At 59.4% G+C, this 22,227-nt stretch overlaps 1 protein-coding gene and 1 long non-coding RNA gene across 5 annotated transcripts in view; one reads left to right on the top strand and one right to left on the bottom strand.

Moving 5' to 3' along the window:
• Nucleotides 1-22,227, top strand: part of SDK2 (sidekick cell adhesion molecule 2) — a 267,499-nt gene that overhangs the window by 239,347 nt on the left and 5,925 nt on the right. For both annotated transcript variants that reach the window (XM_067715828.1, XM_067715829.1), the window contains 7 exons: nucleotides 1,256-1,393; nucleotides 3,644-3,805; nucleotides 6,405-6,530; nucleotides 10,540-10,704; nucleotides 11,983-12,123; nucleotides 12,393-12,531; nucleotides 14,865-14,991. In XM_067715828.1, coding sequence (XP_067571929.1) covers nucleotides 1,256-1,393; nucleotides 3,644-3,805; nucleotides 6,405-6,530; nucleotides 10,540-10,704; nucleotides 11,983-12,123; nucleotides 12,393-12,531; nucleotides 14,865-14,991 — 998 coding nt within the window. The remainder of the gene's footprint in view (nucleotides 1-1,255; nucleotides 1,394-3,643; nucleotides 3,806-6,404; nucleotides 6,531-10,539; nucleotides 10,705-11,982; nucleotides 12,124-12,392; nucleotides 12,532-14,864; nucleotides 14,992-22,227) is intronic.
• On the bottom strand, nucleotides 2,774-13,536 carry LOC137212437 (uncharacterized). Of its 3 annotated transcripts, XR_010937517.1 has the most exons (6): nucleotides 13,230-13,535; nucleotides 8,428-8,701; nucleotides 5,830-8,343; nucleotides 5,072-5,424; nucleotides 4,079-4,261; nucleotides 2,774-3,301 (listed from the first exon to the last, which is right to left on the bottom strand). It is a non-coding gene; the product is annotated as an uncharacterized lncRNA (long non-coding RNA). The 3 variants fall into 3 exon arrangements; XR_010937516.1 differs by having other exon boundaries at nucleotides 5,072-8,343; nucleotides 13,230-13,536; XR_010937518.1 differs by lacking the exon at nucleotides 13,230-13,535 and adding an exon at nucleotides 12,994-13,201 and having other exon boundaries at nucleotides 5,072-8,343.

Raw genomic sequence — 22,227 nt, forward strand, 5'->3', positions numbered from 1 at the left:
CGGTTTCACGATGAGCAAGGGTGGCCTGGGAAGTCATGCTTCTCCCCTAAGGTCCCCCAGCTGGTCCATGGGGGAGCAGAGACTGGGGCCCAGGATATCTGAGCATGTCCTGGGCTGTCTTCCTGGCACTGGTCCCCTTCTTTGCCTGCCATCGAGTTTTCTCTACGTGGCTTTGAATACAGGTCTTTTGGCATGAAACATCTTTTCCAACCTTCTCCCTGTTTCCCATTCTGTCAATTACCTTTCTCTTAAAGACAGGGTGAGACCCCGTGGAGTCGGTTCCTAAGTATTGCCCTCTTTGGGGACAAGCTCTGGTTCCCGAGGGTCGATCTGCCTGCCTGTCTGTCCCGACCGCTCTCTGTCAGTGTCATCGGCCAGATGTGAGCTCCTGGGAGCCTGGACGCTTCCGTCAGCAGGACAAAGTGTTCTGTCTCACGTCCCTCTAACAGAGGGGAGGCAGGAAGGGCCTCCAGAGCTGGCCTCCGTCCTTCAAAGACGGCTCCCTGACGCTGCCTCCCGGGGCTGGAGCGGAAGCCGGCCCAGATTAGCTCCGGCTCCGTGGGCGGGCAGCTCCGGACAATAATAGCCCGGTCGTCCCGCTGGAGCCAGCTCGGGACGCTGCGTGGTTGATGTTCCCTTCCCTTCCTCTCTGTCCTCCCCCTCTGACCTCTCCCCCCCTCCGATGTTTCTGGGGTCACTCCGGGATTCTTGGGCCAAGAAAGCTTCTCTTCCAGAGCGTTGAACGTTCCTGTGGTGTGGTGTCTCTCGGCAGTAATCCCCGGGGCCCCAGGAGCAAGAGAAAGTCCACGTCCGTGGCAGTTCTGGCAGGTTGTTTAGGGCCCACCCGATGCTCTGAGGCCCAGGCACCCCCCCAACCTCCTCCACCAGGGAAGCCAAGGCATCGCCCGGCCCCGCAGTGACCCCGGGGCTACAGTCCAGGCGTGTCCTGCGCTCTCAGCCAGGGCTCGGGGCCACTTAGCAAGAGGAAGCCAGCGTTCTCCAACTTTAGGGAAAAGAAAGTCCCCTTTTCTCCCAGTACTTGGACTCTGATGTTGGAAAGAATGCTAATGACCTCAGCGGGGGAGGGAAGGGGGTCCAGTGACCTCTAGTGACCCCTCCCACCCTCTCTGGCACGAAGCCCTGCTTTCTGCTTCTTCCCCGGGCCCAAACGCCCCTGCTGGTTCCTTGGAACCAAACCCAGGGCTTTGAACCTCCAGGAAGGAGGAAACAAAGCCCCTCTGCTGTCTCCCCCCAGCCCCCAGTGCTCCCAGCTCCGTCAAGTTCAGTGAACTGACCACCACCTCAGTGAACGTGTCCTGGGAGGCTCCGCAGTTCCCCAATGGTGTCCTGGAGGGCTACCGGCTGGTGTACGAGCCCTGCACCCCCGTGGACGGTGAGTGGGGCCCTCCCTCCCGCGGGGCTCCCCAAACCCACCCTCGGCACAGGTCCCCTCCGTGATCACCACGCAGAGCCATGAGCCCCTCCCCGCTTACAAACGGGAGACTGAGACCCCGACAGGACAGGCCGGGGCATCGCCAAGGTGAAACAGTGGCAAGTTGGAGGCAAAATTGCAACAGTAGCCCCGGCCTCCTGACTCCTGGGAGAGAACTTTAAAATACATTCTCCCCTTCAGTGGATGGAAGCGGGGAGGAGTGGAAGGACCTATTCCGAGATGGATGATAGAGATGGGCCATCCCCCGATGGTCCCGTCCTACATGTGCCCGCCAACCTCAGGGGCTCAGCCTTCCTCCGGGTTAGTTCTTCTTTGCCTCTCGTGGGGGCAGGAACCCCTCTGAGAATCTGATAAGAGCCTTGGAACCTCTCTCCGAAAGGTGCACGAGTCCGGGAATCACTGCGGCCCCACTGCCCTCTGGGAACCTCAGCTCAAGCCTGTTGCTCGGCAACTAGCCTCCCTCCCGCTTGCCCTGAGCCCTGTTCCTCAGTGCCCTCCCCGCAGCCCCGCCCCGTCCATCCAGACCCCCGTCGGGACCCTGCCCCACTCCTGGACCCCTCCACCTGCTGCCCCCACCCGCCGGCCAAGATTAATGCTGTTTGCTTAGAAAGGCAGGAAGGAGATTGCACCCCTGGTGGCCTATGTCCAGTTCCAGAGCCCAGTGAGGCCTTGGGCGTATGGCTGGCCTACCAGGTGGCACCCTGGTGGCTAGAGGTGACCGCTTCTGGGGTCACCCCTCCCCGACGGTGGAGCCTGACCAGCACAAGGGGCGGAGCCCTGGGAGCCGAGGCGGCCAGCAGTTCTGGGTCAGCGGCGGGAACAATGGCCCTCAGTCTTCCCGGCCCAACCTGCGTGCCAGCAGTTCACCGGGTCTGGAGGTCCCGAGGGGGAGCTGGGCCCCAGGAAGAGGGGTGGTCAGGTGCAGGACACAGGAAAGGGGCCATCTCTCCCACGGAAGGATGGAGAGGACAGAGGTCACGGGGACAGGACGCAGGGGGACAGACGGCTCCTGTTGCCGTGGCACCAGGGGACCCACACCTGGAGAGGCATGGTCACTTGGCCTGTCTGTTCCTCAGTCCAGCAAACAGGCCCCGCGAGGATGCAGCAACCCCTGCTTCTCTGTAGGGAAAACCGAGGCCCAGGCCAATGAAGGGTTTGCTCAGAAAAGTCGAGAGGCCAGGTACCCAGGGCTGCTGTTCCGGGTCCCAGGGCACATCACCACGTGACCCCACGGGTACCTCGCTCCTTCAGGAAGCCCCTCGAGATCGCCCACTTTTCTGTCCATCAGGACTTCATTCATTCAATACACTGGGCCCCAACCCTGAGCCAGACGCTCTGTTATTTTATTTAATCTCGTGACACCTGGCCTAAGATGCCACTGATACCCTCAGTCAGTAGAAGAAAGCGAAGCCAGGGTAGGAGACATGCTCAGAGACCCCCTAGGCAGCTCTGGGGTCTGAGCCCAGCCTGCTGGCCGCAAAGCCTGTCTCCTGGGGGTGGCCGGCTGCTTGGTGTGCATGAGAGAGGAAACCCGGTCCTGGGGAGGCTGGCGGTCGGGAGGATTTTGACTTGGGAGTCACGGCACGCAAACTCTCACCTCCTGGAAGCCACCCAGCCTCCCGTCTAGTTGCTGAGATTTGGAGTGCTGTAGCGCCCTCACTGTTGCCCTGAAGAGCCTGGCGGGCTCAGCTGGTGGAGGGCCGGGCGTGGGCGCCTGGCGCTTGCTGGTACAGGAGGAAGGAGGTTGTCCTGGGCTCTAGGGGCAGCCGCACCGGCGTCCCCTCCAGCTCTGGACGGTGGTGTCTTTACAGAAGCACTCGCCGGAAGATGATCCTTGGGGTTTGAATTCTATGGGATGGAACATGGGGGACCAAAAACGGGGTGAAATGTGTTCGGCGTACGGTGGTTAAGTTAAGCGAGGTGGTGAGTTGTTTTTCCCTCCAGATGCTGAAGGACCCTCTGGGTTTTCAGTCAACAGACAGACAGGCAGGCAGGCAGGCAGGCAGGCAGGCAGTACATATATATTCTTGAGAACAGCCCGCGGGCTGTGTTCTGAGAGCAGTCTGGAAAACACTCTGTGTGGCCAAGGGTGCTTGTCCCAGCCTGACTCCAAGGGGGTGCAGCCCCTGGCCAGCTTCTCCCCCATGGCCTCCCCCGGCCCTACATGCGGTGTGTCCCCCTCCCCCCCAGGAGTCAGTAAGATCGTGACAGTGGATGTGAAGGGCAGCAGCCCTCTGTGGCTGAAGGTGAAGGACCTGGCGGAGGGGATGACCTACAGGTTCCGTATCAGAGCCAAGACCTTCACCTACGGGCCCGAGATCGAAGCCAACGTCACCACGGGCCCCGGAGAAGGTAGGGGAGCCTTGGGCGGACGCGGGGGCTGCTGTCTCCATACACGGTGTTCAGCCCCCCAAGTCGGAAGGGGGTGCCCAGAGCCGTGCTGGAGCCTGGGGGTGCAGAGTTGAGCAAGACGGGGTCTCTGGTGGAGCACGTGGGCCCCTGGAGTTGTAGGGGGTGGGCCTGGGGGGAGGAATGGGGGGAGGAGGGGGTATGTAAAGGGGGAGATTCCAGAAGACTCCATGGGGGTGAAGTCATCCATTCAGATGGCTGCATGGGAATACAGACCTGCATCTGCAGAATTCTGCTGTGGTGGGGCAGGATGGGAAGGGGTGGGTGTCCAGGTGTGAGGGAAGGCTGGCCGGCTGTGGAGTGTTTCTCAAGGTGCCACTGATGTCAGATCCCCCGGGGTTCCTGTGATAAGTCCAGATTTCTGGGTCCCAGGAAGTTCAGCATCTCTGTGCAGCCACCCTGGGAATGTGCATTTGAACGAGAGCTGAGGTAGCTCTTTGCTACCCACTGTGAGAACCCACGCTCTGGGGGTCTTCAGGCTTGGGAAGATGACACTGGGCAGGGCCAGGGGGCACCTGCTGGCTGCATCCTTCCTAGACAGAGGGGCAGGGTTGGGGGCAGGGCAAGAAAGGAGCCAGGCAGTTACAGGCCAGGCCCTGTGCACTGGGCCTGGGGGGAGGGGAGGGGAGGGAGGGGAGTACCGGGGACCAGGGAGGAAAGAGTGGCTTGGTTTGGGTTTTGGATGCCTCTTGGGGTCATTGTCAGGCTGGGGGAATTCTTCAGGGCAACTTGAGGTTGAGGCTTAGTTCCCCAGCGTCTCTGTCACCCGTGCAGTGTGTCCCAAACATAGAATCCACCTCCCAGCCACTCTGAACTTCCCCCTCGGAGAAAGTACACAGCCCACCCCAGACTCCCCCTGAAATCCCTCCTCCCCATCTTCCCTGAGGCCCCAGCTCAGCCCGGGGCTGGGAGAACCGGGGCTGGGAGAGCCGCTGCCCCCCTGCCGGAAGAGCTGGGCCTGCAGAGGCTGCCCCACCGGCCTGGCGGGTTTGCCCAGGGGCTAGTTCAAGGCGGCCTCCCTTCACTTTCTCTTCCTGGGCACTTTGTATTCCCTGCCCCTTGTTCTACAGAAAAGCCCTCTGGCCCCTGGGCTCTGTTGGAACAAAGCCTGCAGGGCTGCAGGGGGAAGATTGCCAGGGAGCTGCCCCCTGCCCCGCCTCTGCCCTCCCCCTGCCCCCAGCCTCCCCCCATCCCCCCAGCACCTCTCACCTGAGCCAGCTTGGTTTCCTTGGGAGACAAAAGCAGGAAGCTAGCCGGCAGGAACAAGAAGGACAGAGCGGTGGCTTGGGGACAGGAGAGGGCTGCCTGGAGGACAGGGGGTTCTAACCGGAGGCTTGAAGTGACCCGGCGGGGGTGGGGGTGGGATCCAGAGGGGGGCGGTACAGAGCTGGGGGGAGGGGCCTCTGAGAAAGCACTGAGCTGCGCCCACCCGGCAGAGGAGGGGTCAGCAAGGGCAGATTGCAGCTGGGTGTCCTTCTCCCTCCAGGCTGGGCAATGCTGGAAATGCTGGAAGCTTCTAGTCCAGGAGGAGATGACAGCTCCTCTCAGCCCCGAGGGCTGTCCTGTGCGGAATGAGAACTCAGGGTCCCAAGGGCCCCTGCCCCGCCCTTCACATCTCCCTCGGGCTGTGTCCCACGCCCTCCATCCCTCAGCCGCCTTTGCCCTGTGCTGTGGGCAGGATGCTCGTTAGGGGAGGAAGGGGGACAGGAAGGAAGGCAGTGAGGCCCTTTGAGGTCATGGGCGGTGCTGGACGCGGGCTGGGCAATGGGCCGCCACGCTCTGGTAGTGAGTCTCTGGCCTGCTGTCCGGCTGCAAGCCTTCACAGGCCCCGAGGATCTTCAGTCTGAAGCTGGGCTCTCAGCTCCTTTCCCCGCAGACGTCCACAGGGGCCACCGGGCCAGCCAGTCACCCACCCCCTCACTCCCTGGCTCACTCCCTTGTCCCATAAGCACCTAGGAAGCACCTACTGTGTGCCAGGCCCTGGGGGCACAGGGCTCCAGATGTCGTGGGGAACAGCAGACAGGGGCCCTGGGGGTAGTGGGAGCCGGTGCTGCAGGGCAACCCAGGGAAGAAGGGGTACAGGACTCTTAGCAGATAGCACGGGCTCACTCCTCTCACTACGGAGGCGAACGTCTGTCTCCTGCTCTGGCCCCTGGGGCCAGTAGCCCGCGTGGCCGACTTAACAGAGCCAGCAGCGGGGCCGGGTTCTTCTTCCTGTTGGACGCAAAGCTTGCAGATCCTCCTGCAGCCCTGGCCTCCTCTCTGGCCTAGCCTTAAAGCAAATGCAGCTGGGAACCTTTCTGGCATCGTCACATATACGTCTCCTGGAGTGCAGGGGCTCTGGGTGGCCTGGCAGAGAATAAGTCAGACCCAGTAGGCCTGGCCAAGAGGCACTCCTTGGGCCTCGGCACGCGCAGGTTCCTGGAGCCCCTGGCCGAGGTTGGTTTTGACGTCCAGCACCTCCTGCTGGAGCTCAGGAAGACAGCCTGGGCGCCTGTTCTGGCTCCCATGCATCCTCTCACCCACTGTGTGCCGTTCACAGGTGCCCCCGGGCCGCCCGGAGTGCCCATCATCGTGCGGTACAGCTCGGCCATTGCCATCCACTGGTCCAGCGGAGACCCCGGCAAAGGCCCCATCACCCGCTACGTCATAGAAGCCAGACCTTCAGGTACGTCCCGCCCGGGCCGAGCCCCCTTGCCCTCGGGAACAGAGCGCCTCCACTTGGGGCACTGATGTCGTGAGAAGGGGCTTGTGCTCCCCCAGGTGAAGCTAGAGGCAGCCCTGTGACGAGTGGGAAATGGGACTTGCATCCTTAGTTAAGGGAAACCCAGGAGGCCCCGGAGAACAGCTATAATCACCAGGTGAGGACCGACTCATGTAAGGGTCATCCAAGAAGCCAGAGAACAGGGCTTCCCTGGTGGCGCAGTGGTTGGGAGTCCACCTGCCGATGCAGGGGACACGGGTTCGTGCCCCGGTCCAGGAAGATCCCACATGCCGCGGAGCGGCTGGGCCCGTGAACCATGGCCGCTGAGCCTGCGCGTCCGGAGCCTGTGCTCCGCAACGGGAGAGGCCACAACAGTGACAGGCCCGCGTACCGCAAAAAAAAAAAAAAGAAGCTGGAGAACAAAGATTTGGGCTCCCATCTGCTAAACACCCATGTCCTCCACACGACCCCACTGACGAGTGCCCCACAAGGAGGCTGGCTGTCCCCCAGAGCCCCAGCTGCCTCTTTGAGGCCCGTCACCGCTATCATGGCTGTCACTGCAGTTCCTATAATGTCTCAGTCTCTCCTCTCAAGCCTGAAATCGAATCACAAGAACTTCCAAAGCCATCAGGAGATGAGCGGTTGATAAGTCGCTGCAGGGGGCTGTCCGCCGAGCTCCTGTTTCACAGTCGAGGTGACACCTGCTCCTGCTTTTCCGGCTCCCCTTACCCCCAGGAGCTCCCCTTACCCCCAGGAGCTCCCGGCGCGGCCAGCTCCCTCCGTTGCTAGGTTTCTGAGTTAATCAGAGATGCCAGAGTCAGCTCAGGCTGGAGGCTTGTTCTCCGTATTCCGTGGATCTGTGATTAGGTAATTGAAGTTGAGAAACAAACAAAAAGACTGTGTTGCTCCAGCACGAATAGCAAATACTAATCAGAGCGGGAAGCCAGCATCTCAGTAGCTAATACTTCTAATGGGGTGCTGACACATCCCAGCGACGTGGTTAGTACCGCGGGGTGGCTGAGCGCTGAACATCTCAATAGCAAATAGTTCATTCCAGCGGTTCCAGGAAGGCGCTACCACCCTGCCATTGCCTTAATCTTGGACTAATAACTGCAGTCACAGATAGCTATTACATCCAGCAGCTCAGATCCAACGTGTAGCCGGAAGATACGCGCAGCCTTGGCGCCCTCCCCTCTCCAGATGGTCCCTCCCTGGCCCGTCAGGGCCAGCTGCTGACTTGGCTGGGAGATCTCCGCGTGCTTCTCTCAACCAGGGCCTGTGCCTGTTTCTCCCATCCAAGTTGGCCTGCCGGGGCGCCAGGCTCTGGAATGTTGGCGCTGGACTTCAGCCCTGTGGATTTTCCAGTGTTCCCTGGGAGGCCCGGCAGGGGACCTGGTGTTCCAGGTTTGGGGGCCGTGACTCGGCGCACACACTTGGGGTCAAGGACTGAGTGTCAGAGGAAGGATCAAGCCAGGACCCCCTGAAGGGCGGGGATTCGGGGTGGTACCCGAGAGCTGGTGACGGGAACACGAGGGGAATGCCGTGCTTCTCCCCCCGGCTGTACATCGTCTTCAGGATGGAATCGCTCACGTCCTTGGCTCTGCCGGCATCGCCTGTGCTCCCTCCTGGGCAGAATCAACTAAACACGAGAAGCCAGACGCTGCAGACCAGGGAGGGATTCTTTCGGGCCAACTCCCAGGGCTGTAGGCCAGAGACACAGCATGACGCTCCCTCAGCTTCCGGCCTGGCCCCGTCGCCCCAGCTCCACCCTTTGCTCCTGTGTGGGGAGGAACAAGGAGGGTCAGACAGCAGGCCGGAGCCCCCAGCTTCTGGGAGGCAGCGGGGTCCTGGCCAAGCCCACCTGGACACAGTCATGATGGTCAGCGCCGTCCTGGGCACAGGGAGGGCGTTCAGCACTGGGACGAATCAGGCATCTCAAGGCTGAAGCACCAGCGCTGCCACCGTGACCTCGGGAGGATGAGCTCAGCTGTCTCCACGCCTTGGTTTCCGCATCTGTAACATGGGTACAAGTGTTCTTGCTTCTCACCGTTGCTGCCAGTAAAGCCCTTGGACAGGATGCTTGATAAGGAGCGAGTGTCGCTGTTTGATCATCATCATTGGTATCATCACCGTGCCTGTCATCAAGGGTGAATGAGAGAATTCAAAGTCACAGGAGGAAAATGGATTTGCACCCCAATACTTGTATTTCGGGGCCTGCAGTACTGAAATCGGGGCCTGTGTTTCATGATGCTATGGAAAGGCCAGGGAAGAAAGGTTTGCACTCACTGATTCAAAAACACTTCAAGTATGCCTGTGCTGGGTGCTGGGCTACAAAGACAGATTAGGCACGATCCCTGCCCTGGAGGACTTTCACAGCCTAGCAGGAGGAAGAGAGACAGTCAACAAAAAGATGTGATGTGTATGAGGCAGGCACCGAAAAACAAATCATTAAGAGGGAAGGTGAGGACCCTGGAGTCTTCTAAGGAGAGCAGAATGCAGACGGGCCGCCTTTCAAGCAGAGGGACCCAGGCAGGAAGGTGGCCTCCACAGGTGCCACCACACTCCTGGTCCAACATTCAGAAATGATGATGGAGTTACGGCCACTCCACCGGGATTCCTGACTTGGGTGGATCTGTAAAAAATAGTGTGGGGAAGGAAGCAAACAAAATCCATCCACCCCGGGGAATGGCCGAGCTGGGAGCAGCCTGTGGGCCAGAAAGACAGCTCTTACGCCAAGGAGTTGAGAAGCAGACAAGGAAGGACCGTGAAGCCGGTGGAGCGGAGGACGTGCTGTGGGAGCTGGTCCAGGCCAGCGGCAGCTGCTCAGGATGAAGACCTGGGCACTCAGCCCACCAGGGCCCTTCTGAGACCCCTGGGCCCCTGGTCCATGTGAAAACGGGTCCCGTCCAGGGCCCAAGTGGCTTGACACTTTGGTTGCTGAATCAGCCCTGCACTCACGCAGGCAGGACTCCCCCTCTTCCCCAAGCCAGGCCAGCCCCATGGGCCCCACACAGAGCATCTGCAGACGATGCCACTGGGCCCTGGAGGATGCTGCTGGCCTCTTCTCTTGCGTGGGCAGCACGCTCATTCCTTTTGAAGCAGGTGGAAATGAATGATGGCCCAAGAGGACAAGGCCCAGAGAGCCACAGACAAAGGGGGACAGGCCTGAAGGTTAAGTCAGGAGCTCAAAGGATGGGGGTGTAGGGGGAGAGCGGACGGAGTCCCCTCCAGCTCTCACTGGTCCCTCATTCTCCTCAGATCTCCGCTCCCAAACGGAGCCCCATCACATCCAGGCAACTTGACCAGAACCTCACAGGCAACCCCCGTCCCTCCTACAGAGATTGTTAGAAAGTCCTGTTCTTTTTGTCTGATGCCACTACTGTGGGTGTTTGGAATAGGAAGGGGGATCAGAAAAATAGGGGCCTGGTTAAGTAAAGGAAGGCCTACCCCCATGATACCACATTAGGCAGCCTCTTAAAAGCATCTGACCAGCGTGTTTTACTGACAGGGGAACGGATCTGTAGATGTCTTCTGCACAAAGTGCTGGAATGGTGAGGCGCCTTCTCTGCATGGTGATATTGGGTTGGGTGTTAAAGGAGTTTCTGCCTATTATACATTTTTTTATTATACCTTTTTTAATGTTTTACGGACATTTTAATTAAAAAGAGGGAGTTCCCTGGCGGTCCAGTGGTTAGGACTCAGTGCTCTCACTGCCGGGGCCTGGATTCGATCCCTGGTCAGGGAGCTAAGATCCCACAAGCTGTGCAGTGCAGCCTAGACAGAGAGAGAGAGAGAAAGAAAGAATAAAAAGGTCAGATACTTCTTTAAAAATGTCTCCTGAGGACCTGCTAGGTGCCGCGCACGGGAGATTCAGTGTCGAAGGGGCAGACCCAAAAGGCCCCGGCATCAGAGCACCAGTTAGGGTCGGGCAGGGCCCCTCCTCACGGGCCCCTCCCTCTCTGTGCCCCTGCAGACGAGGGGCTCTGGGACATCCTCATCAAAGACATCCCCAAGGAGGTGACGTCCTACACGTTCAGCATGGACATCCTCAAGCCAGGCGTGAGCTATGACTTCCGGGTCATCGCTGTCAACGACTACGGCTTCGGCACCCCCAGCAGCCCCTCCCAGTCTGTGCCAGGTACTGTGGCCTGCGGGTGAGGGGTGAGGGCGCCCCACTGAAGAGCCTTGTGGTGGAGTCTGGGGCAGGGATGAAGGAGGAGAGGTAGCAGCCCCAGAAGACTGGGGTGGGGACCGCTTCAGTTCTCTAAAGCAGAGAGCCCTGGGCCAGGGCCTGAGTCAGCCTTCGACTCTGGAAGGAGCTGGAGGCCAGAGGTCTTTTGGGTTCCTTTTCAAGCACTCCAGAAGCCCTGGGCAGGGGGCCCAGTGGGCTTGAGGATGAATCAGCGGAACCAAGATGAGAGTCTCCCTGAGCTTGTCACCCAGGAGATTCAAGGGCACCAGGCCATAAACTGCGTGTTTCCGTGGAAACCTCCCCCCAAAACAGAGCCAGCAGCCTGTGAAGCGCAGGCCTGAGCAAGCAGCTCCCCGATGGGGCAGGACTCCGTCCCTCCCCTGCCTCCTTGCCTTTCTCTTCCCACTGTCTCCGAGCTCACAGAGGATGCCAGTGTCGAAACCCATGACCCCAAATCTAACCACTAGCCACTTTTAAAACCGAGGCCTCTTCCCTCGAGGCAGGAATATAACTCAAAATGTCTACTCACCAGGCAAGTTTCACCCTTGCCCTGATAGAAACAAATCATGGGAAGTAAGCACTTCAAGATGAAACAGAAGAGCCAGCCCCCGCCAGGCAGCAGCATGGATTAGTACCGGCCGGGTGCAGGGAGCACAGTACTGGGGGCTTTGGAAGAAGGGGAGTCTCCCTGGAGGAGGCTTTCTGAAGGCCCACTCATGTCCACCCTCCCAGCTCCCCCTGCCTTCTGCTACCAGAAAAAGATTTCTGTCACAACTGAACCTTGGGAGAAACTCTCCCAGGCCCATCACAGACCAGGCAATCGCCTTTCCAACCACATTGGTGTCTGTCTGTCAAGGTAGCCCCTGGGCCACGGGTGGCAAGGAAAAATAAGAAAGGAAAGATAGCAATCACGCTGCAAGTCCTCCCTCCTGTGTCTTTAGCAGACATCACTAATCAATCCCAGCACTCTTTCCTAGGGAGTCTAGAACCGACCTCAGAACTTTTCTCAAAACAGCCCTCCAGGCAGCGCTTTACTGATTGCTCAGAGCTGGCGCTTGAGATGAAACCGTCCCTACCAACCTCAGGTTCTGCCTCGTGCAGAGGGCACAGACCCAACTACCCGTGAAGTGTGAGGGCAGGTGGTAGGGTCCCAGCTGGGGCAGGAGGCTTGGAGGCAGGACGCAGCTGAGCGGTCCTGGCCCTGACCCCCGCCCCGTGCTCCAGCCCAGAAAGCCAACCCCTTCTACGAGGAGTGGTGGTTCTTGGTGGTCATCGCACTCGTTGGCCTCATCTTCATCCTGCTCCTGGTCTTCGTGCTCATCATCCGGGGCCAGAGCAAGAAGTACGCCAAGAAGACAGACTCGGGTGAGCCGGCCCCGAGCCCTGCCGGCTGGACGGGGACTCTCACGCGGCCCCCTCCCTTTTGGCAAGGGTGGGGTCTTCCCTCTCCTGGAAACGCACTTGTTCTGATGGGGCGAGGGGCGGCGGCAGCCTAGGGTTCCTACCTGCAATCTCCATCTCCTATTATAACAAGAGAAGGGGGGCAGCCCAGCCATGGGGGCAGCGGGGAGGCCACCTGGTCTGAAGGGATGGAGTGAGCGGTGGATGTCAATCCCCACCCTCTCCCTTCCCAGGGACCAATCCCAAGTCTGGTGCCCTGGGCCATGGGGAGATGATGAGCTTGGACGAAAGCAGTTTTCCTGCCCTAGAACTCAACAACCGGCGGCTCTCAGTCAAGAACTCCTTCTGCCGAAAGAACGGCCTGTATACCAGGTAGCGGGGCTGTCTGCGTGGGGGACCGGGGGATGGAGGCTTGGGGGCCAGCTGTGCCCAGGGACTGGGGGACTCCTGGGAGGGCCACAGAGCAGGCAGGGCCCTGTCCTGGAGCGGCATCCACTGGGAATGGTCACGAGGAAGACAGAGCCGGGCCCAGGCAGCTCCACAGGGGCTGGGGAGAAGGTCACAAGGAGGTGAGTACAGAGAGTTTGTGCCAAACACAGCGGAATACAAATCACTTGCACCATTCTGCAAACCACCGGCTGCTGTGTGGGGCCAGCTGCTTCTAGTACAGGCCTGAAGCCGCGATGGTTACTGGCCCTAAAGGCGAGATGCGCCCAGCGAAGGTGGGCCAGGCAGGAGTCCCCCCATGACTGCTTATACCTTAACTTGTCCTCCTTCCGGAAAGAGAGGGCCATCGCAGTGTGGACGCCCTCTCCCCCGGGTACCTACTCATACCTGCTGTAGCTGTAGACAGTTTTCTCCCACCGGCCCCCCAAGTCCACAGGCTCAGCGTCATCCTCAAGGGGCAGGATCTTGAGAGCAGCCAGCCAGGGGAGGTCTAGGCTGTACAGCTCCTGTCTCCTCCTGACACCTCTCCAGCCCCAGGCCCCTCCTAGCCCCACTCGCTGCGGCGGGCCGGGCTGCCTGTGTCCAAGGGCAGGGGCAGCTGCTTTGGCTCGTGGGAGCCTCACCTGATTGACCCGGCAGTGTCAGGCTCCCGGGAGCGCGGGAGCACTGGGGCTGCGGCCCAGGGGCTCCTCTCCCCAGCCTCAGCCCTGTTCACATTCCCGGCTCCTTGGAGGTGCCCGCGGGAGTGGGGGATTTGCTTCTCCCAGGCACCGCTCACAAAGCTTCCCTCTGTCTGGTCCTGGAAGGAAGAGCGACGTGTGTCTTCAGCGGGAGGACAGCGGGAGGGGTGTGCAGGCCGGCCAGCACCCCCCCTCTTATCCGCTGCCAAAGCCAGCTTTCCAAAGAAAGAGCCGTTTGAGGCCGCAGTGGCCAGCCAGGCTCTGGGGCCCTGCCACGTGGAAAAAGAGGACGTTTCACCCACGGCCTGGCCTCGCCTGCCTCTCACACCCCCGGTGTCCACACACTGCGGCCCCTACCCCGCTGTGTATACACAGAAGTCCGTGGCCCCCAAACCAGCCCCAGGCTCCGGGGGCCTGACCCAATCACAGTGACACATCGGCGCCCACCCAGCCTGCATGTCGCCAAGACTGCATTAGCCTGGCGCCCCGTTTTCTCCCTCCTGCCACTGTCCTGCTTTGCCTGTCTTGTCTGCGTGAAGCTGCTGCCCGTTCTGCCGTCTGACTCTTAAGCAGTTTAAGGATGCAGCTTTGTTGATTGGCATAAAATCCATGCAGATACAGTACAAGAGGTCGGAGGTAGCAGGGGGCGTTGCTTGTGACACAGTCCCAGGCCACCAGATTGTTCTCGGAGTGGCATTTCGGCAGCAAACCGCCTCCAGCCCGGGCGGGACAGCTGGGGTTCAGGGCCTCGGGGCCATAAACGCTTGCTGGAGCAGGGTAGGCAGATCGTGGGGGCATCAGGCCCTGGGCAGGGCCCCCTTGTACCCCACCCTGAGAAGACACAAATAGGGCAGAGTCATGGGGGACCCCAGCCACCTGCCCAGGGCCCCTGGGAGCCTGCCAGCCTGCTTCCACTGCCCCCATCCTGTCCCCCACCCTCTCATGCACCCCACGACAGGCAGAGTGCCCGAGGCGCCCTGTCCTGGCTGTTTGTTCAGATGACTCAGAGCCAAGCCCCTGGGAAACGCACAACTTTCTCTAGGGCTGATTTTTCAAGGTAGGGTGTGACTTAGCCTATCTCTGGTCTCTGAGCAGATGTGGAGGGAGGGAGGCCGTGAGTCTCCTTTTTTCCCTAATCCTCTGTTAACTCTCAGAAGCTCACTTTGTGAGTTTAGGAGTCACACGGGGAGTTTGTCTGCAGGGCAGGTGTCCAGACCTCACCTGAGATTCCGATTCAGGAGGTCTCAGTGGCGCCCAGAATTGCTTTGCAACATTCACTGCCAAGCGCTCCCAGTGCTGGGGCCTTAGAGTCAAGGTTCTCCTTCCCCGAGCCCCCCATTTCCCTGAGCTGGTTTGGGAGGCTTGTCCTAGGCCTTCAAGACCTGGGGCGTCCCCAGCCAGACAGGGCCTCCAGCCCAAGGCCCAGGCCTGCCGGACGAGCAGACCCGGGGAGGAGGAACACAGGACGGAGGGGTCTGAGGGCCTCCAGGCTCCCCTGCGCCTTCTGGGCTGGACGAGGCTGCTGTGAGTAAGGCTGGGTCTCAGCTCTGCCCCCCCACCCCTGCTCCCACTCTCTAGGTCTCCTCCTCGGCCCAGCCCGGGCAGCCTCCACTACTCCGATGAGGACGTCACCAAGTACAACGACCTCATTCCAGCCGAGAGCAGCAGCCTGACCGAGAAGCCCTCGGAAATCTCTGACTCTCAGGTGAGGAGGGCCAGGTGCCCCGGAGAGGGAGGTGAAGCAGCCCACCCCAGAGTGTGAACCTGCCCATCACTTCCTTCCCTCTTTTCCTTTACGGGCCGGAAAAACCAAGGGGTCCCAGAAAACTATCCGGAAGGTGTGTGTAGGCCAGCTGCCACCTCCCAAGCTCTGCTCAGAGTTTGCACCCTGGGCTAGTGGGGTCCCTGGAACCCCCAAGAGCATGGCCCTCTTGATTTGCAAGGGTCACCCCACGTGCTCCGTCCCTCAGTAGCTCTGGGCTGCAAAGGAGCATGAAGACGAGGAGAGCGAGGTTGGCACAGCAGCCCTGCTTTACCAGAGCCCGGAGAACCACTGAACTTAGCTATTCGGGGTCAGAATGAGCCCCAGAAATGGGGGACTGTGTGCCCTGGACCCCCCAAGGATGGAAAGCAGTGTAGACCGTTAAAGCGTTAAGCTTTGGAGGTGCAGACCTGAGCTGGATCCCGGCTCTGCTGCCTAGGAGCCACGGGCGTCATGGGTGTGCTAAGTAACGTCTTGGACCCTCAGTTTCTCTATCTGTAGAATGGGCTCATGGGGTTGTGGGGAGGAGTTGCTGAGATTACATTCCATAAATGCCAGCTCTTAATATTGAAAAGGGGATGGTGCCTTTGGGAGATCCAGAGCTTTAGAGAGGCTGCCATTAGGTGGCCACACGGGGACACTGCCCCAGACTTTAGGGACAGGGGATAGAGTGCATTCCAGCAAAGTGATGTGACAGCCTCTTACCCCAGCCCGCTCGGCCTTGGCCAAGCCTGGCGGTTGCCGAGGAAGGGGCAGCAAAAGGCTACTGTGTCCCACGCCCTGGACCTTTCTGCCCGGTCCTGGGAGAGGATGAGAAGGAAGAGGCGCCGGCAGGGAGCGAGGCTGCTGGCCGGGCAGGATGTGCCGGCAAAGCCTGGGATCCAGTCGCGGCCCCGTGAACCGGGGGCCTCTTGCTCACTGCTGTTTTGTTCAGCCGGGGTTACTGCTGGGCTTGGCAGAGCCGGGGAGGCTGGAGTTGACACCCCAGCTCAGAGCTGGCAGGGACCGAGACCCCAGCTTAGCCTGGGTTACACGGGGACTCACATGATTCAGGTTACGGCATCCTGTTATGCGTGTTTAACTCTTTGCAGCCGCGTCCGAACTGGGGGCTTCTCCCCAAAGATGGTGATGGGCATTTGGCTTGCAGGTACCCAAGGTAAACTTCAAAACGATAAAGGGATCCCCTGTGCCCGTGGGGTGGTAACAAAGGGCTGCTTGAGGCCCACCCCTGTCTGTGGAGAAAGCGGCGTGGTGCCTGGTGGAAGGGTTGCTCTGCTCAGCCCCCCTTGACCTTCCGCAGAGGGCATTATTATCCACCCTCGTCAGCTGAGCCCCGACCTTTCAGAGAGTAAGCCACCTGAGTGCAGACGATACCGCCCGATGTCTCCGGAGCTTTCTGTGGCCATCCCTGCAAGAGTCTGGAGGACCTTCACATGGGACCTTCACAGAGCTGGTCCCTGAGACCATGCCAGGGTCCCCCAGCCTTGAAGAGGTTGCTGGGAGAAGAATTCCCATCCCAGGAGCACCCTGCTTCAGCAGTTATCCCAGGGCGGCAGAGTACCCGGAATCCTCCATGTAGCTATTGGTCTTCTTTGTTCAGAAAAAACCCGTCGCTTGAACACTGTTTCCATAGCATCCTGGAACGAACCACCCCTTCGGGGAGCACATACCCTAGAGAAGGGAGGCTTCCTGGTTCCAGAATGCCCAAACCGAGGACCACAGCCCAGGCCTGGAGTTCCACCTGCAGCGTTTGGGATGGTTCTGGATCTGATTTGGGGCTGGGCTGAGTTGAGTTGGGTCCATGTACTCTGAAAGCTAAGCTGCATAAGAGCAGGGACTCGTGACAGTTCTGATCACTGCTGTGTCCCCAGAGTCCTGCACGGCACTGGCATGTGGGCTCCCTGGGCGTATCTGTTGAGAGCATGAGAGGGTCACTGGGGAAGGTAGTCAGGTTGAACAGACTCAAAACCGTATATGGTTAGCGGGTTACAGAAACAAAGATTCGTGGAATAACCAGCATCAGATCTCAGACATTCATAGAGGCTCTTCAAAGTTAACGCTGATGACAGAAGCCAGCCACCCCTCACCCCGCCCGCTGGGCCACGCTCAGCATCCCAAGTGCCTCGCCACGGTGTATCTTCACACCGACACTCCAAGGCAGACCTTGGTGTCATCTTTTTTGTACAGATGGGGAAGCTGAGGCTGGGAGAGCTTAAGTGAGTCGGCTCAGGTCCAAAAGTGCAAACCCAGGCTTCCAGATTGTAGAGCCAGATGCTACACACAGGCCTTAGGACGTCAGAACCCAGATCAGCCCCGCGGTCCTACCCCTGTCCTGAAGCCGGTGACGTTGCCCTCATGGCAGACCTTTCTGGAAAGACCTTCAGAACTAGCTGATGAAACAGTCTTGAGGATAAGCAACTGGATTTTCTAAAAAATAAATAAAACTCCAGCCTGTCTTTAAAAGATAAAGACAGGGTTTCCCTGGTGGCGCAGTGGTTGAGAGTCCGCCTGCCGATGCAGGGGACACGGGTCGTGCCCCGGTCCGGGAAGATCCCACATGCCGCGGAACGGCTGGGCCCGTGAGCCATGGCCGCTGAGCCTGCGCGTCCGGAGCCTGTGCTCTGCAACGGGAGAGGCCACAACAGTGAGAGGCCCACGTACCGCAAAAAAAAAAAGATAAAGATAGACACTCAGAGGAGCGTGCTACAGGCACTAAAATTTTCCCCAAGAAAGACACCCTCGCAGCTTTGGACAATGGGTCACCGCAGTGATTCTCCAGCCGCTTCTGAGGCTGCTCTGAAGGGGGACAGTCGTTTGAAAATCTGCAGCACTTAGTTGTGGTTGCTGTGTGACCCTGGACTTGCATCCCAGCCCACCCTTTACAGACCCTGGGGTGGGGGTGGGGGAGGTCCTTCAAGTCCTCACCCACACAGCACAGTAGGACCGTCTATCCAAGGGGCGGTTACGGGAGTACGTTAGGTGAGATGCCGTCGGGCCTGTGCAGTGCCAGGTTCATCACAGGGGCCCTAGAAAAGGCAACCAGGATCACGTGGGTTATTTGTTCTAGAATTGTTCTTGAAAACCAGGCAGTTGGCTTTAGGGTCACGGCAGGTCGTACAGGATCCAGGAGGCTACTGTCAGAGCATTAGCGTCCTCTGACATGAAAGTGAAAGGGCCCGGGAGGACCCTGAGAGGTTCAGCCATCAGTCACCCACCCGTGTGACCCCAGCCCCAGGGCACTGGTACGTCGTGCGTCGTTAAATGGTGACAATTCCCTGGCGGTCCAGCGGTTAGGACTCAGCCCTTTCACTGCTGGGGCCCTGGTTCAGTCCCTGGTCAGGGAACTAAGATCCCACAAGCCATGTGGTGTGACCCAAAAAAACAAAAGAAAACAAAAAGTTGAATTGCTTCCATTACCTGTTGGCAAAGAGCCACCTCCCTGAGCCCCTAAGTGTCACCGGGGGGACCCCAAAAGCATGCTCGATGATTCTGCAGCTACAGGTGGGGTCATGCCTGGTTCAGCCAGGGCCGCTCCTCTGTGCCTCTGGGTCAGATCGAAGTTCCCGCCTAAGCAGCTCAGGAGGCCTGGGTGTCAGCATTTGCCCGGGGCTGTGAGGGCCGCTGCAGCCGGTGCAGGGGGCAAGCAGACCGTGACTTCTCAGCACTCACCGTGAGGGCCAGGAGGTGATGGAGACGCAGTCCTGCCTCCCAGCGGCTCCCTGTGGGCTGGAGGGGACAGACTGGGGACAGAGCAGCTGGCCTCGCTCTGATGCTCCTGGGGCTGCTCGCGCGCCCCCCACCTCCCCGAGAAGCAGCTGGACCGCACATCAGTGTCTGGAACGTGCGGCATCCACCGTCACGACTTTCAGCTCGGGGCTCACGGTGGACGCACTGTTAGCCCTGCCCGTGTCGGCTTCTGCAAGGGCACATCCCTAAGGGCTGCAGCCACACAGCCAGCCCCTCAGGCCAGCTGTCTTTGCGAAGTCCCCAACCCCCACCCCACCCCGGGTCTCCGGAGAGTAAATTTTGCCTGTGCTGCCTGGCTGGTATTCTAAGTCAGACCACCCAAAAGTCAGTCTCCAAAACTGGAGGAAATTTGCCCAGCCATTTTCCTGTGATATGGTAATAAACACAAAGTCGAGGTTTCTTATAAACAAACACACATGATACAACATGGGAAAGGCCATAACAGGGCTGTGGGTGGAGGCAGAGGAGGACGGGGCTGGCTCCCTTCAGGCGGCATGGGGTGGGCTGGCGGCTGCGTCTCAAGGGGTACAGGAGAAGGGGGTCCAGGCAGGGGGACCCACAAAGGCTGAGGCTGGTCTGAGGGAACTTCTAAAAAGAAAGTACGGCCACTGTCCTACTTCATTTCAAAGTCAGAGCCCACGCTGGGTAGAAAAACCACAGTGCACAAGCAAATCTCAGCGGGACAGGGACTCCAAGCCCACGGCAAGTCTCTTCTCGCCGATACGCGGTTCTTTGTGACGTCTGGGCAGCCCCTTTCAGCTCATTATAATGAAACTGAACCTATGAGAAAAAGGGAGTATATAGGCCATATTAGATTTTATATATTGGTTATTGAGCACCCCTTCAGAAGAGTGAACATTTTCGAAGGCCTTACTAGGGGCCAGGAATGGCTCTAAGGATTGTTCGAGAATGGTACCACTTAACCCATGAGCCCTCTGGGAGGCCTGGTGGTGTTAGTGGCCACACACAGGTTGGGCTCTGCGTGACACCTGGCAGGGGTAAGGAGCCCAGAGCCCCGGAGAAAAATGTGCCTCAAGGAGGCATCTCCCACCCCCCACCCCACCTCTAAGCCCCGGGAGGCAGCAGCCCCTGCAGGAGGGGCCTCGTGAGAGCATCCAAGGTGACAGCCTCCCATCTAGGCTTCAGGCTAGACTCCGCGCAGGGAGCCCCTGGACCACGGGCGGGGGAGGGGCTCCAGCTCCCAGTCTCCCAAGGAGCTGCACAGGGTGACCTGTCATCTGGGGCAACGCGTTCCTGCCGGAATTCTTGAGATTCAACAAGATAAGGGCACCCAGCCCCGCCCTGGGCTCTCAACACCGGTCCCCAAGCCCAGGACGGCACCCGCCCGCCCTGTCGCCTTGCTGAGTCTGATACAACAGTCCCTCCTTCTAGAAAGGAACAGAAAAGCTAAAGGCTTTCCATGGCTCCCTCTCTTTTGTCTCTGTCCTTGCTCCGGGGTCCTCCCTCCCGCTGGTCCCCATGCGCTCACTCCCATCGCCAGGCCTGCTGTCTGTGCTCCCTCCTCCCCAGACCTTGGTGATTGCTGATGGAGTGGCTTTGAGTTGCTGTTAAGAGGCCGGGGAGCTGAAGCAGTCACCTGATTGCTGGCAGCCTGGAGGGACTGCCCGTGAAAGGCCCTCTTTGTGCTGGGCCGGTGACTGGGAAGCTGCATTCAATTACCGAGGGCCGGGCGAGAGTTGAAAGCCGGAATGGGAGCCCCTGGTCCCCTCTCGCTTTCTTTCTTCTCTTCTCACCCCACCCCCATCCAGAAAAGAAACAGATGTTCTGGGAGGTGGAGGCGGAGAGGAGGACGGTGCAGAGACCCCATCCTTTGGCGCTGGAGAGCTGGGGGAGGGGCAGACCAGACTGTAGCCCACACCCCTCCCCCAGCGCAGCCTCCCAGCTCCTCCTCTGGCTTTCCCATCCCCGTTGGGACTGCTGCCCCACAGAGCGTCTGGTGCACAGTAGGTGCTCAACAGAGGGTAGGAGACCATTTGGGTGAATGGGCTTTGGTCTGGGCCCCCGGGAGGGCCAAGGAGGCCCATTCCCTACCTACTAGTCATCCTTGAGGGTTGGGGTTTTGCGGGGAAGCAGGAACCATACATTCTTTTCTTTTCCCAGCTGAGCCCTGAGTCAGCCTCCCCCATCCCGTGGCCCCTTCTGATCCCTCCTCTGGGGGCTTCGAGGCCCCATCTCTCCCAGACACCCCCCTCACTGTCTCCCTAATAATACCTTTCCACTATTCTCTCATCCATTAGCTCACTTCATCCTGCGAACTGCGGGATCTACCCATTTTACAGACAAGGATACTGAGGCTGAGAGAGGCTAAGTGATGGGTCCAAGCTTACCTACCTGGGAAGGGACAGAGTCAGGACTTCGCTGTGCCCCCGCCCCCTCTCACCCCGGAGACTCATTCACTCTGGGCCCACGGTGATTTGGGCGTTTCTCCTCAAGACTGGGGCCTGGGGCTGGCCAAAGTTCTAGAACCGCTAGCAATGATTCCGGCCAGTTGGTAGGTGCCCTCCCAGAGAGACCTAACCTGTAGGGAAAACTGTGGGGCACCCCTCTCGCCCCCCATACTCTCAGAACCTCACTGCTCCTGGACCGGAGGGACCCCAGCCTCGTCCTCCACAGCTCGCTCAGACTTTTCCTGCCCCTGGGCCAGCCTCACCACAGCCCCAGGCATCAGGTGCCCACCCCTCCGCCCCTCCCCTGGGCTCCTGGCATATGGAGCCCTCCAGTCTGCACAGCCCCTTTGTTCCCTCCTGGGCCGGCAGCTGGGCCGTAGGCAAAGAAAGGGCTTGTATTGTGCCGCTCTGCGTCACGGGAAGAAGGGTGAGGGACTTTCCATTGTCTTGGGCAACCAGCTCTGCCTGCCAAGACGATGGTGTCCTGGGGGTGTCTGCTGGGGGCAGTGGGGACTGTGGAAGGGCGGGGGTGGGGGGAGGAGGGGAGGGGCCAGGGGACATAAATTAGCAGATCAACCAGGGAGCAATTAATCCCCACGGGAGGGTAGAGGGGCTCTCCTTCCTGTCTCGTGACCTCCAGGCAGGAGTATGGGAGTTCAGAGCATGCGTGGGCTTTGGAAAATCAGGCAGATCTGCGTTCAAGTCCAACTCATCATTTCCTTGGGCAAAACCCTCACCCTCTCATCAGCGCTCAAGTAGGGTAGTAGCTACGGCGCAGAGGTGTGAAATTTAAATACGAGAATGCAAGTCAGCGTTTCCAGAGTTAGTATCGTTTTAGTTCTTTGCATTGTACCTATTTCTCTTGAAGGTTTACATGCCATAAAGAACTTTGAGTTCCTGAAAACAAGCGCACATTACCTTTCCCACAGCTCAGACCTTCTGGGCAAGGTCAACTCCCCATTCTCTTTACCTGTGAAGCAAAACACAGGTGATCGTCCCAGACTCGTTTGTATTGGACTCACTG

The sequence above is a fragment of the Pseudorca crassidens genome, chromosome 19 (genome assembly GCF_039906515.1).
Source record: "Pseudorca crassidens isolate mPseCra1 chromosome 19, mPseCra1.hap1, whole genome shotgun sequence".
Taxonomy (NCBI): Eukaryota; Metazoa; Chordata; class Mammalia; order Artiodactyla; family Delphinidae; genus Pseudorca; species Pseudorca crassidens.